The 14,334-nt window shown below is 35.4% G+C and overlaps 4 protein-coding genes across 9 annotated transcripts; 2 read left to right on the plus strand and 2 right to left on the minus strand.

The window, feature by feature from the left end:
- Positions 1 to 38: 38 nt before the first annotated feature.
- On the plus strand, positions 39 to 2,166 carry LOC100122110 (THO complex subunit 7 homolog). Its single transcript, XM_016984089.3, has 3 exons — positions 39 to 409; positions 507 to 931; positions 1,001 to 2,166. Exons 1-3 carry the CDS (start codon positions 400 to 402, stop codon positions 1,160 to 1,162), a joined length of 597 nt encoding a protein of 198 aa, XP_016839578.1. The 5' UTR covers positions 39 to 399; the 3' UTR covers positions 1,163 to 2,166.
- Positions 1,219 to 4,272, minus strand: LOC100122093 (alpha-ketoglutarate-dependent dioxygenase alkB homolog 6). 3 transcript variants are annotated; one of them, XM_032598598.1, is made up of 7 exons: positions 3,977 to 4,272; positions 2,456 to 2,623; positions 2,217 to 2,305; positions 1,966 to 2,142; positions 1,783 to 1,890; positions 1,621 to 1,722; positions 1,219 to 1,541 (listed from the first exon to the last, which is right to left on the minus strand). In XM_032598598.1, exons 3-7 carry the CDS (start codon positions 2,265 to 2,267, stop codon positions 1,284 to 1,286), a joined length of 696 nt encoding a protein of 231 aa, XP_032454489.1. In that variant the 5' UTR covers positions 2,268 to 2,305; positions 2,456 to 2,623; positions 3,977 to 4,272; the 3' UTR covers positions 1,219 to 1,283. The 3 variants fall into 3 exon arrangements, with proteins under 3 accessions (XP_032454489.1, XP_008213508.1, XP_008213509.1); XM_008215286.4 differs by lacking the exon at positions 3,977 to 4,272 and having other exon boundaries at positions 2,456 to 2,727; XM_008215287.4 differs by lacking the exon at positions 3,977 to 4,272 and having other exon boundaries at positions 2,452 to 2,727.
- LOC100122078 lies at positions 3,177 to 13,093 on the plus strand. 4 transcript variants are annotated; one of them, XM_031926448.2, is made up of 6 exons: positions 3,177 to 3,593; positions 5,193 to 5,886; positions 5,962 to 6,272; positions 6,818 to 7,057; positions 7,442 to 7,708; positions 8,065 to 13,093. In XM_031926448.2, exons 2-6 carry the CDS (start codon positions 5,412 to 5,414, stop codon positions 8,353 to 8,355), a joined length of 1,584 nt encoding a protein of 527 aa, XP_031782308.1. In that variant the 5' UTR covers positions 3,177 to 3,593; positions 5,193 to 5,411; the 3' UTR covers positions 8,356 to 13,093. The 4 variants fall into 4 exon arrangements, with proteins under 4 accessions (XP_031782308.1, XP_016839572.1, XP_032454488.1 ...); XM_016984083.3 differs by lacking the exon at positions 3,177 to 3,593 and adding an exon at positions 4,250 to 4,384; XM_032598597.1 differs by lacking the exon at positions 3,177 to 3,593 and adding an exon at positions 4,278 to 4,388.
- On the minus strand, positions 12,157 to 14,267 carry LOC116416787 (serine palmitoyltransferase small subunit A). The gene is made up of 3 exons (XM_031926450.2): positions 14,039 to 14,267; positions 13,828 to 13,951; positions 12,157 to 13,499 (listed from the first exon to the last, which is right to left on the minus strand). Exons 2-3 carry the CDS (start codon positions 13,934 to 13,936, stop codon positions 13,408 to 13,410), a joined length of 201 nt encoding a protein of 66 aa, XP_031782310.1. The 5' UTR covers positions 13,937 to 13,951; positions 14,039 to 14,267; the 3' UTR covers positions 12,157 to 13,407.
- Between the last annotated feature and the right edge of the window lie 67 nt (positions 14,268 to 14,334).

Consider the following 14,334-nt stretch of genomic DNA (forward strand, 5'->3'; position numbering starts at 1 on the left):
ATATAGCGTAACGTGTACAGAGATCGTATAGAGGGGGCGCGGATCGAGAGCGGGATATTTGAATTAGCGAAGGAATAATTAAATTTTTGAAATTTTCATCGACATCAGACATGAGTAATGTTATATAGAGTAGATTATGCGTGTCTTTATTATTTTCAAAGAATATTGGTTACATCGGGATCGTATATACTTTAAATAATCAGATGTCACATTGCTCATGCGCAGTGTTGCAGGCTTGCTCTATGAAAGGTTAGAATCACCTTGTGCGTGTGAGAAAACACCGTGTGTACACACAGTGCATTACCAGACGGTTTTCTTGGAGTTGCTTTTACTTATACTTAGACAATAATAAAGCAAGTTATAATTTCTGGATCAAAGAAAACGGAAATTGATTAAAAAATGTCCGACGGTAAGAGTTCTTGTAATGTTCATATTCGCGAGGCGTTTATATTTTCTCATTCGAAACGAAATTTTTGTTATAAAATAATGTAAACGTTTTTTTTTAGAGGAAGTTATTCGACGAAGGTTGCTGATCGATGGCGATGGCATTGGGGACGACAGGAGATTAAACGTCTTATTAAAATCGTTCATCAAGTGGGTAAACAACCCTGAGACAGACCACATTTTACACGAAAGAATGCTGTCCCAGTTGTCTCAGTGCGAATTCGCACAGAAAAAATCGCGTCTGGTGTCGAATATGAGTCAAGAAGAATTGAAGAACTATGAAGACCTATCAAAAGAAATCGACGTGGAAATAGAAGAAGCTAAAAAGAGCATAGAGACGACAAAGGTTGAACTTCAAGAGGCCAAGCAAGTTAGAAAGAACAGAATTGAGTACGATGTCCTAGCTAAAGTTATTAACGAACAGCCTGATAGACTAGAGACTGATGTTAAACTGGCTACTCTTCAAAAGGAATTGGGAACACTAAAAGTAAGAAATATCGCAAAAATATTTATATTATTGTATTGGAGTTTGAATTAATGGTATTTGTGTTTCTAGGAAAAGTCGCAACACTTGGAACACAAACTTGAAATGAGGAGAAAGCAGTTCCACGTGCTGATATCTTCTATTCACTCTCTACAAGGAATGTTGGATGAATCTGATGAGGAAATAATGGATGTTAGTTTAGAAGATGTCCATTCTCCAAAAGTTACAACATAAAGTGGCCATCTCAATTAGGTTTCTTTCCATTTTAGATAATAAGATATTTCTAGGACTGATGATAAATAAAAAAATATATTTCTTTTTCAAGTAAAAAAAATGCACAAGTCAACATTAAGCGTTATTTTCCAAACTTCAACTTGAGTTTACTTGTTTTTGGGACATGCCTTATTGTTAGCGATAGCCTTGTTGAACGCTCCAAGATCTCTCCTTCATTGTAATTGTGTGAACACATGTTCAAGTTTTTTATATCACACTTGGTTATCAAGTCTGTGGACCTTTCATCTATCGAATGTAAATAATCATGGTACAGATCTTTTTGTAGAATTAATAAACTTCTTGGCTCCAACAGTAAACTGAATTCTCGTTTTGGAGATTCCTAAGCAAAATTACATTATCATTTACTATTAATTATTTAGAATATATCACTAAATTGAAAGAATTAATGTCAGACTTACAACTTTATCAGTTTCATGGCGTTTATAAAATTCTAGAAGAGTGTGAGAGCCACAACTTATTGTTGTTACTATTGGATGAAAAAGAGGTCCATCAGAATGTGCCTAATAAGTAGATGAAGTACATTAATAAATGAGAGATACATAGAACCCTGAAATATTTACCATAATCCCTTGGCCAGGTAAATATTCATTTATGAGCACATGATTTGGCCTCTTGTCTTTGTCAAAAATATTCAACTTGGCTATTTTGTCAATTTGTACTTCAAGCCACTGGAGCGGAGAAACAAAAATTGAGTCAAGCAATGTGCAATGTAAAATCATAAAGTTTCAAGTAGGCAGACTAACTTTGGGAATCTCCTCAGCGATCATTCCTTTTGGATGTGGTATTCCACCCCAATTTTGAAGTCGACGATGACTGAGTTGAGTCCATTTAGGAAGTGGAGCACTGTTTACTTTCTGTGTTATATCACTTTCTTCCTCTTTTGTTATGAAATTGGGAATGTAACATACCAGAGGTGGTACCTACATAAAACTATCGATATAATATTTTATTGTAAATAATTATTTTCCTGTAACAATTATTCTGTTTTTTTTACCTCTTGAACCGTATACTTGCTAGATAAATCCTGCAAATCAATAAAATTCATTGCTCAAGATAGTAACTCCAGTTTACTACAGTTGACACCTGAAAATCATACATTTTTGCATAAGCATTTCCAACTTGAAGAATAATAAAATACGCATTGCTTCGAAAAATAAGTTTACAATTTCTTGAAAATAATCAAGAAATTACAAGCATCCGAGGATGAATATATATATATATATAAGTACTTGCATGCAGTGTTAAAATCAAAACAAATCGTGAACAGTGCAAAAAATATAGCCTGAGCAGTCTCTCATCACTGGTGTAGTGCTTCCCCGATAAATTGCTGTAGGAAAGGCATATCCGCAAGTCGTGGTCGTATGCCTATAGATACAAGGCCCAAAGGTGACGACTCTACACCTGCGAGTAAACAAGGAGAAAAAGAATAAAAAACAACTTCTTAGGTCGGCGTTTGCTAGCTAATACCAGGGACTTCGAGTAATCGCGATTTCTGACGGTACACAGTACTGTCAGATTACGAGTATATATATATATATATATATATATATATACAGGTTTATCCTTGGCAAAAAGCGAAAGTGTCACTTGATGACGAGTGATTGTAACAATTGATGAAAGCAATAAACTCATGATATTTAAAATCAAAAGAAAGAACAAATTTACTATATTGTTAATTCGCTATTCGCTGATACAGCCAAAGAATGAAAATCGTTCAAAATCCACGAAACTAACAAGTGAGCCAAAATGGCATCAGTATGTATTGCATGGATATCGAAACAGCAGGAAACGACGGAAACCTTCCCCTAAAAAAGCGCCTCAACCCAAGTTTTTCAAGAAGCCCCGCTGCGAGGCCGCGCGAGTATCGTTCATTCAAGACAAAGCATCCGACCAGTCAGCGAACCGTCACGTTCTCCTCGTCGCATTTCCAGGAATCCGAGCCCGTGAATGGGCCTACTCGGCGTCGCTCGCTGTCTCTCGCGCCGCGACATTGCTCTCCCATCACACACAGAGCACATCGCGCAGTGTCTCCGTGGGTGTGCGTAACTGCACTGCGCACACACGTACAGCTTAGTCGTCAAGTCACAGCGTGTTGAGACTTGAGTTGACTGCATCAGTTCAGCTCAGCTCGTCGTCGTGCGTGCGTGCGTGTGTTTTGTGCATCACCCGCCCGCCGTTGGGCTGTAAAAAATGGCAGGTGTATTAGCTCGTGTTTTAACCCGCGATGTGCATCGTTCAGGTGTAGCATTATTATCATAGCATCGTCATCTCTTCAGTTTCGGAGCAACAGCAGTGTTCGCGTGTCAAAGCTGTGCGTGGCGCAACAGCAGCATCTCCGTATTGCAAGAGAGCGCTGCAACTTTTTTTTAAGGTAAAAACCTGTCAAGACTTGTCTCTTGCTCCCTTCCGCTCTTGTTCTCTCTCTCTCTCTCTCTCTCTCTCTCTCTCTCTCTCTCTCTCTCTCTCTCTCTTTCTCAAGTAGGCAGTATTAGAGAGGTGCGCCCCGTTATACTTGGCTCGGGAATGCGCTGTTTTGACGTTTGGTCGGCTATTTGTGTATTTCGGAGTCGTAACTCGTAGCAAAGAGAGAGAGAGAGAGAGAGAGAGAGAGAGAGAGAGAGAGAGAGAGAGAGAGACGGAGTAAGGAAATTTCGTATGGCCCATGTTGTTTTATAGGTATGCCATGCCCCCCGCGATATACATATAGGTAGCAAAGCAGCTATACACTGCACTCTCCGTCTCTTTTCTACTCACACGTGTGCGCGCGCGCGCGCATGCTTTCTCCAAAACAATTCCGCGTTGGGACGATGTGCGTCGTCTTCTGAAGTGGCGGCCGACGTCGTCGATGTACTTATTATTGCGAGAGCCCGTTCGGCCCGAAACGCGTCGTCATGTGAGCGCGCGAGAGCTCTTTTTTGATGGACGATAGCGTATGCGTGTATTGAACAATCGCTGTATTTTTTCTCGTTGTGAGCGTCGCCGTCTCTCCTGACTCTTTCTCTTATGTATATACATATATATTATGCCTGATGGCTGCGCGCACAACTCTTGTGGAGGAATTTCTTCGAGAGATGCTGAGGACGGCGGAGGCGGAGGAACTATCATTTTTCATCTTTCCAGATTGCGATGCCTATCGAAACTTTTCGACTCGTCGTCATGTATGTATGTACGTTTAATGATCGGACTCAATTGCTTGGGTTGCTCATTTTTCCATTAGGGCATTTAAACTGGATGCGCTCCGGAGTCAAGTACTTTTATCACTGTATAACTGGAGGATTATTATTATTGGAATTTCAAGTGTGGAATCGTCAGATGGAATTTCTTCCATATATGTATATCTATACACTCCATTAAGCTTTTGTTTTTGTACTTGAGAAATGAATTATAATGTTGAATCCATTTTGAGTTATTAATAGAACCAGACTTGGTGACAAAAACAATCAAGGTGCTTACTATGATAATTTTCCTTGTAGCAAGAATGTAACAAGTGGGATGTAGCTTGATGTTCTTTTATTGCATTTGGAGTCACATGATGTTTGTTTAGAAAAGAGGCCGTTTATCTGTTTTAGATAATGGATGAAAAAATTCATATTCGTTTACCAAGATTTTTTGAATTTTTTTTCAAAACAGGCAGATTAAAGCAATTCCTCACTACAAAAACTCTTTTGATAGCCATAGGTAGTTTTTATGAATGAAATACACTTGGTAGTAGAGTTACGTATAGTTGGCTGTTTACAGTACTAATTTTCATGTGGGAGATAATGAAATAGACAGAGCGGTATGAATCTAGTTTTTTACTTGGCAACATGCAAAAAATTGCTTGGACAATTGAATGAACTTGGAATGAAGATAATATGTTTTTCTCAAGCTGATAAATAAATTCGTTAATAATTTTATAATGCATACAAAAATTGCCTTTGATGTTATCAGTCAACTTATCAAGTTTACAAATGATTTTGTTTATTTGCAGATAACCGTTACAACATAAATCAACATCAAGCAACTTTTGAATAATACTCAATACAAGTTATTTGGCAGCTTTGGATCCACTTGTGATTGATGACATCAGATAGAGGAGATTCAATTAATTGAAGAATATGCTTATTATAGTCACACAATCATACTTTCAATCAGTATAAAATCAAGGAAAAGCTTTCCAAGATAAAAATGTCTCACTGCCCAGTTAATAATGGGACAGCGTTTTGCTAGTCTCAGGGAATTCTTCAGAATGGACACTGAAAATCATTCTCTAGAAGGATATCCTGAGTCGATCCGGCGTTCATCCCTAGACACGCTGGATCGAAACAAAGCCGATAACCTAGAGAACGGAGAGAATAACGGAAACCTACCTGCCGTAAATTCTAATGTGATTCAAAATAGGAATAAGTCAGAAGATAATTTAGAAAATGAACAGTTGAATCAGGATTTAGATAATCACAATTCCAGATTTGAGTCTATATATAGCCATCCGATAGATGGTCAAGAATCAAAACAATGCTTTAGTAATGGAAATTTTATTGCTGGTGAACAAGAAACATTCAAGCCACAAGAAGCTTGCTGTAGTAATTCTGGAAGTAGCAATACCAGTAGCAGCTCGGAAGATAGTCCAGTAAACCCTGTCTTAAGAAGATCATCAAAAACGCTACCGTTCGGGAAACGAAAAAGTGAGTGGTTTTATTCAACATATGCTGAAGATGTAACAATGTATCATATTGCTCAATGAAATTTTACATTTTTAGGTAAACAGCGCAGCAAAGACCAAAATCCAGTATGCAATCACGTATTATCTTCTAAAAAGAAGCGTAGCAACTGGGTCTTGAAGTTCAACTGTGCTAAGAGCAAAGGTTCCAAAAACACAGACATTCCAGGCCAGGGAAATACCAGCTCGGAGTGTGTGTGTACCGGATACAGACGGACTGAAGAGCACCCTATAGGTGCTGGCATTGTCTTCAATAGTAGATCTCCTCCACAGAGTCCAGTATTAGGACCATTGCCTCCTAGTCCTGTCATTGATCTCTCGCGTTTTAATCCGGAAGAATTTCCAATGGAGGTAAATGCGTTTTATTTAAATATTCTAATAACAAAATCTCAGAGAAGAGTAATAAAAGCAAGATTTACGATCAATTTTTTTCCCGAGTTTAACTAGCTCTTCAAACTGTCTGCATACGTAAGCTAACTTTATGAAAAAAAATTGCGTTCCTTTATGATGATAATGAATATTATGGGATGAGCGTAAACTATTTTTGAACGCTTTGTCCTGTTAAAAAGATGTATAGTGCGGGCAAGGCATTTTAGCGTCATTTAAAAAGCCTATGACGTCATGCTAGCGTTGGTTCATCACATGAGTCACAGGAATTTGCAAGGAAACGTAGCCAATTCAGAGCTTCAAAGTCTGGAATAATATATTTGTCAATGAGCCAGTTTTATAACTTGTTTATTTTTTCGTTAATAAAACTATATGAATAAATTGATTGACGAATCGAAAAAAAAATCGAATGGAATAGTAAAAGAAAAAAATAATGTTATTGCATCAGAAAAATGAATAATAATTGCATACAAATTTTAATGAAAATGTTCTATTTTTCATTGATACAGGACTGCGACCAAAGAGCACGAATCCAGCGAGCACGAGAGATGGAGGAGGGTGTCGAGCCGCCACCCGGTTATAGGCCTAACGTTCCTGCGGTTATACAAGTTCAACCGAACGGCATAACAGTCGACAGTTTAGCAGCTCTATTCCAGGCGAATGCCGGAATTCACGCGGCCGCCCTTACTGCCCTGTCGCAAATTGATTCCTCGTTGATTCCGAACATCGAGAGACCCATACATACTCAGGTTCGTTCTTATCTTGGATTCACGTTCATGCGTGAAAGCTGTTAAGCAAGAATTGCGGATGCGATAAGGCTAGAAAATCAAGTGCATTCAGCAGACCGTAGTCTCGATTTATTTTGCGAGCGCTTCAGAGTTGCGTGATTCACACAGTTGGTCTTTCATTTCCTGTATTTATTTAATGACTTATAGAAAGGATTCACCAACTGCATGAAAGTATAGGAAAGCTGATAAGCTCTATCGAGGCTTGTTTACTTGCACGTGTACTTCTCGTTTTAAAATATACGTTGGAAAATTGCTCCTTGAACGTGAAACGAAACGATGGCATTCAAATGCAAAATTTCAGATTGAAAATCTAGTTTGTAATGAGAGTATCGCAATTTATTACAGGTCGACTACGTGCACTGCCTCGTACCGGATTTGAAATCCATCACCGCGTGCTCCTTTTACTGGGGCAAGATGGATCGCTACGAGGCTGAACGCCTACTGGAAGGCAAGCAAGAAGGCACCTTCCTGCTGCGCGATTCGGCCCAGGAGGAGTTTCTCTTTTCCGTGAGCTTCCGAAAATACGATCGTTCTCTGCACGCGAGGATCGAGCAATGGAACCACAAGTTCAGCTTCGACTCGCACGACCCAGGCGTTTATGCTTCCAAAACGGTGAGTACATTCTCTTTTATTCTTGATATTTTTTGTACGTACATTTTTTTTTATCCACTCATTGACTTTCGAACCCACTGACTTTGGAACAATCATTAATTCTTCATCATCAAGATTTACCTTATGTTTAGTTACTTTTAACTAGCCATCGATCACACTTTTACGACGGTGATACCAAATCTTCAACTCAATTTTTTTTATTCCATACGTACTTTTTTGTTTTACTTGATCCATGCAATGGCATGGATAGTTCATTCATCGACTTACGCGCGACTCACAACGTATAGACCACCACATTGTCATTAGCACGTAAAGTAAAAGGAAAAAGGCAATTGTTTTAAACGAAAATTATTTAGGTATGCGGCTTGATCGAGCACTACAAGGACCCGTCCTGCTGCATGTTCTTCGAGCCGATGCTGACGATTCCGTTGCATCGCAACTTCGCGTTTCCGTTGCAGCACCTCTGCCGTGCTGTTATCACCACCCACACAACCTATGATGGTATCAACAAGCTTCAATTGCCAAAGACCCTCAAGACCTACCTGAAGGAATACCATTATAAGCAGCGCGTACGCATCAGGCGGCTCGATACCGAGAGCGATTTGCAGACTGACGGGAAATCCATATCATATGTGCCCTTGATGTGAACAACTTTTTTAATCATCACGTGTATAACGCTGTAACGATCACACACGGAACCATACGTATACATACATACATACATACATACATGCAGACACACATTCTTACGAATGATGTTACGGTACCAGTGGTTTAGAGTTTTTGAAAAACTCGATATAATTTATACTTGGTTTTTAAAGACTCTGTTTCAATAACGTTGAACTGACCTCCTGGGATAAGAGCATGAAAATATCCCTAGAGTGATTCATTTTTACTTCGCTCTTGTTCAAATTCGGAGCACTCGAGCAAGTAAATAACTCTGAGAGCGATAGTCGTGTCTCAGTTCTTTTATTAAGCGATGAGTAACGCTCCGAGAAAAGTGACTCCGCAAAACCGAATGAAATATTCTCGAAAAATTGTCTAGTATGTTTTTATGATCGTTGTTGAAAATTAATTGTGATAATTTTGCCACGCTGATAGATTCGATCCTTCATACAGTAGCAGAGTTGAAAAAAATGCTTTTACAAAGCGTATCCTTACAGAGATTCAAGTGATGAAATATTTGGAAGTATTCAAAAGTATTTAGTCCTTGACAGTATGCTCTGAACCACTGATGAATACATATACGAACATGTGCGCATTACTCTTCCCTCATATACTTATACACTCTCTCACTTTGCGAAGCATTATACTATTTAGCTACGTGCATTTGGGCGTGTACGTCTGCAGTGCATTTGAAGCATTGAGTGCAGAGTTCCTTTTAATGTCCGTTTTATCGCTTGTTGAAAGCAGTTATTCAAACATCAGCGTTTCAAATTCTGTGCATTTCTTTTTTTTAATCGTACATCACATGCGTAGTGCCTATTAATTTTAAAAATGAAACATGTTTTATACATAACGATATGTAAACCGATGTATTTAGCTGTTTTTTGATATTTTCAAATAAGTAGGCAGCAGTTATTCAGGATCGATGTGAAATTATGTCCGAGCATAAGTGGTTTCTGCACTTGAAGTTTTATTTGTGAATGGAGCTTTCATTCGGCCAGCAACTTTCTTCTTTGACATAGATACCCACGTTTACTCTAAAACGTATGTCTAGCATCTTAAAATTTTACGTTGAAACAATTGGAAATTCAGTAACAAAATTCTATTGTTTTTTTTTAAACGATAGGAAAAGTTGAAAGAATTAAAAAACGTTATTGGTAAATCGAATTCAAAATTTGTTCTTACTAGTAAACAAACTGTATCTATTTCAATTGAAGCTTAAGCTGGCTTGATGATTGACGTAACCATGCAGATTTATTTTACCTGAATCTTAACAATTTACACATGCAATATATCAAGATACATTATTACAATAGGAAGACTTGTAAGTGCTTAATAATGGAAACTAGTAAGAGTATTGAACGTCAGGTTCTATCTTAATTTTAACAGGACAGTACAGGGATGCACGAACTGGTGAATAATTTTGAGTTTTATCTTTTATTCATTCTGTAAATTATGTTCGAAATTTGTTTGTGAGAACGTGATTTCTAATCACGTATCATCTCGCATTTGCATAGTTAACACGCCAGTGAGTGCACATTTTTTTATTGCTATTTGCAACATTAATAAGATGACAATGAGACAAGTTAGCAATCAAGTAAAGAAATTTTTTTATCAATACACGATTTTATTCTTAACCGCAAATCAAATCACTTGATTCTCTACGAAATTATACGAATTCTAAAATTTAACGGAAGCGTTTAGAACTGCTAAAAAGCTATTATGTAATTGGATAATACTTGATTGTTAATATGTCAGATTTTTCAAGTTTACATATTCAAGTTTTAATTAGCTCTCTGTAAAGTTTACAAGTTTTATCGACTCAGCTCTTTAAATATTTTATTTTGTATTGTTTGATAAGCAAATTTTCCGTCTTCGGCAATTTTAAAGGAAAAACCGTTTATTTTGCGAACGCTCGTTGTACACGGAATAATACTGATATATGATAAAAAGAAATTCCTAAAATTCGGAGGAATTTAAATATTACGGCTACCTCGAAAGACTATTAAACTATTTGATGTTATGTGAGAATGTTATTTTGTGACGTCGAGAAAATTGGAGCGATCGATATCGAAATGTGATAGTGTCTAGCTTTGAAGGTTTAATGTACCATATGAAGAAAAAAGGTGTTGTTTTCAGTGTGCGTAAAGGAAGAACGCGAAAAGCTACGAATATTATGAGAAAAAAAATTGTAAAAAGACAAATAATAAGACTGTAAATTTTTTCTCAATTGTATAGTGAATTCTCAAAAGGATGTAGTATTGGATGCAAATGCGAGGGTGGGTGAAAAATAATGTCAAAAGACATATCATATATCAATCTTTTCATATCTTCCAAAATGAACGGTTCTTTCCGAATGAAGCTGACGATGGATTGCCGTAGAGACGCAAAATCGGTCAATCACAGTTTTATTAAAAATAATGCACATGTAAAGTTATTAAGTATTACTTTTTAAACTTTTCATTAAACATAAACATATATATATATATATATATATATATATATATATATTATATATATATCTTACGACTATTATAAGGAATTCGAAAACGCATTCGTTATCCATAACAAGTCCCATTTCGCTAGTCACGCGACAACTGTTCGATTTTGTAACTTTCTTGGGCGACTTCTTATCGATAAAAAATGTGATGCTACTCACATATATTTATTTTTTACTCGCGATGCACGAGTAAAATAGCAATACTTAGCGAATAGCCGAATAAATTAGAATCAGTTTTTAGCACACAGGATTATAACCGACGATTGATCAAAGCGAAACTTCGATACATACGCGAGAGAAAGAGAGTGACACATACCTCCTCATTAAACAAAAAGAAAACGATTCATTAGTGTTGTTCAACAAATGTGGTTCATGATTACGCAATTCCTATCGTGCCTACTTTTATTATGGATGATCATAGCGCATGAATGACTCGTGGTTCCTCAAGTTATCACGAGACTAATAGAAAAATGAGAAAATATTGGGCTATTCGGAAGATTTTGTCGTTTTATTAATGACTTTTTTTTTTGAATAATTACAGCCACTTGATCTAGGTATTGATGTATTTATCAATATCTCAACTAATCAAAGTGTCGATTATAGACTTTAATTCATAGACTATTGCAGTAAATCACATACAACCGAAAAATGTTTCATTGAAAAACTGCAAAATTTTATCAATAGCCCGGTCAAAAAAGACTCCCCAACAATCGGATCAACTGTATACCCTGTAAATGTCGATTCTGTAAATATATTATACAAAAAAAATACGCCGAATTCATTTTGAGAATATCGATGAATCAAGATTAGTAAATGAGCGAGTCTTAAGTTGTGCGAGAGGATTTAGGTACTCGAGTAGCAATTTATCAAGTATTAGTATTAAAACAACTTGATTAAGGCTGGGAGTTTATATATCGTTGATAACTAAATGTTTTTTACAGTCAGTTTTTGCAAATTGCACATTTTTCTCGATCATATTGGCATCTCTTTGTGTTTTTACGTTGTCTACAAGAGCTTTATAGACTTGTTACTTCGTACGAAAAAAAAAACGTTCAAGTTTGACGTCAGTGCCTTGTTCGTAAAATTTAGCGAATAACATCTTTAAAAAAGTTTAAAACTGATGAGTTATCAGCCAAGCTTTAAATTGTACACAAGTTAAATTTATTCTTACAGTGCTGAACGAAATTATAAGAGTAGTTTAGACCTTAGATATGTATTAGTATAATAATTATACGATTTTATTAAGGTATGATTATATTTTAATAGTTTTTTTTAAGTGTAAAATTTAATTTATTATGATATGATACTTTTCTAAATGCGATTCAGCACTAATTTTCTTGAGCATTTTGAAAACAAGTGCATTTTTATATATATATATTTCGTAAACTTAAATGATCGCTTGCATTTTTAAACTGACTGTATATAATGTTTTTGTTCGATCAACGACGAAAAAATTCTTCCACTGTAGTACTCCTTAAAAATAAATAAATAAAATGGATGGAAACAGGTGTGAAGGAAAGAGCTCAAATTTTTAGAACTTGATAGACAAGAACATCACGCGAAACAATTACGATTATTTTTCAAGATTTTTACTGGTAAAGTATTCCTTATCTGGCCAAACTTATAGTGCAATGAACTTGTGAATATGCTTTTCTTTATTTATTTAATAAAAAAAAAATGTTTCGGTGCCGAATCGATATTATTGGTACTAATACTTTTGCGAAAATGTAAAACATGATTGGCTGGATAATTGAAAGCAAGTATCGTACAGAATCTTAGCTCATTATTCCGTTTGCGAAAATTAGTTTTAAGCGAAAAATAATATGAGAAAAAACTGATCAGCTGATTGGTTTTTTTTTAATCGAAAATCAGCCAACGAAATGAAAATTGGCGACTAAATTAAATAAAGTTGAGGATGTATATTAGGACGATTAAAATTGTTATTAATATCAGTTGATGGTTAATCGTTTAATATAAACGCATAACATGAACGAAGATTAAATATTTATTCTTAACATATTCTAATTTTAGTAATATATTTAACTGTTGGGCATGTGTGGGAATAAGAAAAAGTTTGAGAATAAAAAAAAACTTTTGAATTGTAAGAAAATACACTGTATGTGGAAGTGATTAGAAGTACTAGCGATTACTTTAATCAAGGACTGATGTGGTAAGAAGGTATTATTATTGTGAGTAAATATAATCAGACATAATCTGTATCTTATGACTTCATTATTTTCGCCCTTGGTTACCCATAGTTATATAATAAGTACATTTGATATTTCATTTAAGCAAAGCGTATAAAATATTTATTGATAACATTATTTCTTTCTATAGTACAAATTTAATATTTTAATATTTTAATTCTGAACATTATTTATCTAGTGACAACCAACTTTTGTATTTTATAATATACTTTTAATACATAAATAACGTATATTTACAATAATTGATAGGTATATTTGATCAGATAGATATTATTTATTATTATTTATAGGGGGGAGGGGGAGTGTAGAAACCCCTCAAGCAGATATTAGTTTTCTATGAAAAATGAAGATGTTACTGGAAGTAGAACTCTGTAATTGAAGTAGAAGAGTAAACAAAAAATTGATATTAGAAAAATATCTATGAATCATTGGTTAAGGAATTTTATCTAGCATATTTTATGATTATTCTATTGAAAATCATGACTGTATTCTAATGCAGCAAAGGTATGGTGCGAACAAATAAAATGAATTAATGAAATTTATTGAAGTGTAATGCTATTCTACCATAAACATGTTTTGTCTGATACTATATTTAAACCAAGTATACTCGATCAATAAAATTTACAGTATGTACAATAAGTATTAAATCTGTCTGATGCTTGCCTGTGCTGCATTGAATAAGCAAATTAATACCTTTAAAGGCAAAGAATTATTTTTTATATTGTCATAAATTTTAACAAGGATACTGACAAAGTGCCTCTCCCATTTTTCTACCATGTAAAGCTCTGTTACTAGCATGTATCGGAAGTACCAGTAGTGAAGAAAAGTGGAAATCTTTTCTAGAATATTCACCATGATGATAGTCGATCCCTATAAATAACAGAGGTCAATGCTTCTATCAAGATTAAAAGGTATTGAGAAATCATTTGCAAAAACTAACAATCTGAGCTACTTTACCTAGAGAAATAACAAGAGAGTGTTATAACCTACAATTTGGTTATATCCAAGGAATTTCTAGTTGTCGTCAGCAGTGATTCATGTTGTCTCTTTTATCAAGTTAAAGCGTTCACGTCGAAGATGAGATTAATCCAGTGAACTATATTTTTATTCTTATATTGTAATGAAAAATACTACATAAATGAAATCACCACAGTTTCGTGTTGTGTCATGTAAAAATACACAATAATACTTACGGCTTACGTCACAGGAGATTCAAAAAGCGCGGGAAATTTAACTTGAAACTTTGAATAAAA

This window comes from Nasonia vitripennis, chromosome 3, assembly GCF_009193385.2.
Source record: "Nasonia vitripennis strain AsymCx chromosome 3, Nvit_psr_1.1, whole genome shotgun sequence".
Taxonomy (NCBI): Eukaryota; Metazoa; Arthropoda; class Insecta; order Hymenoptera; family Pteromalidae; genus Nasonia; species Nasonia vitripennis.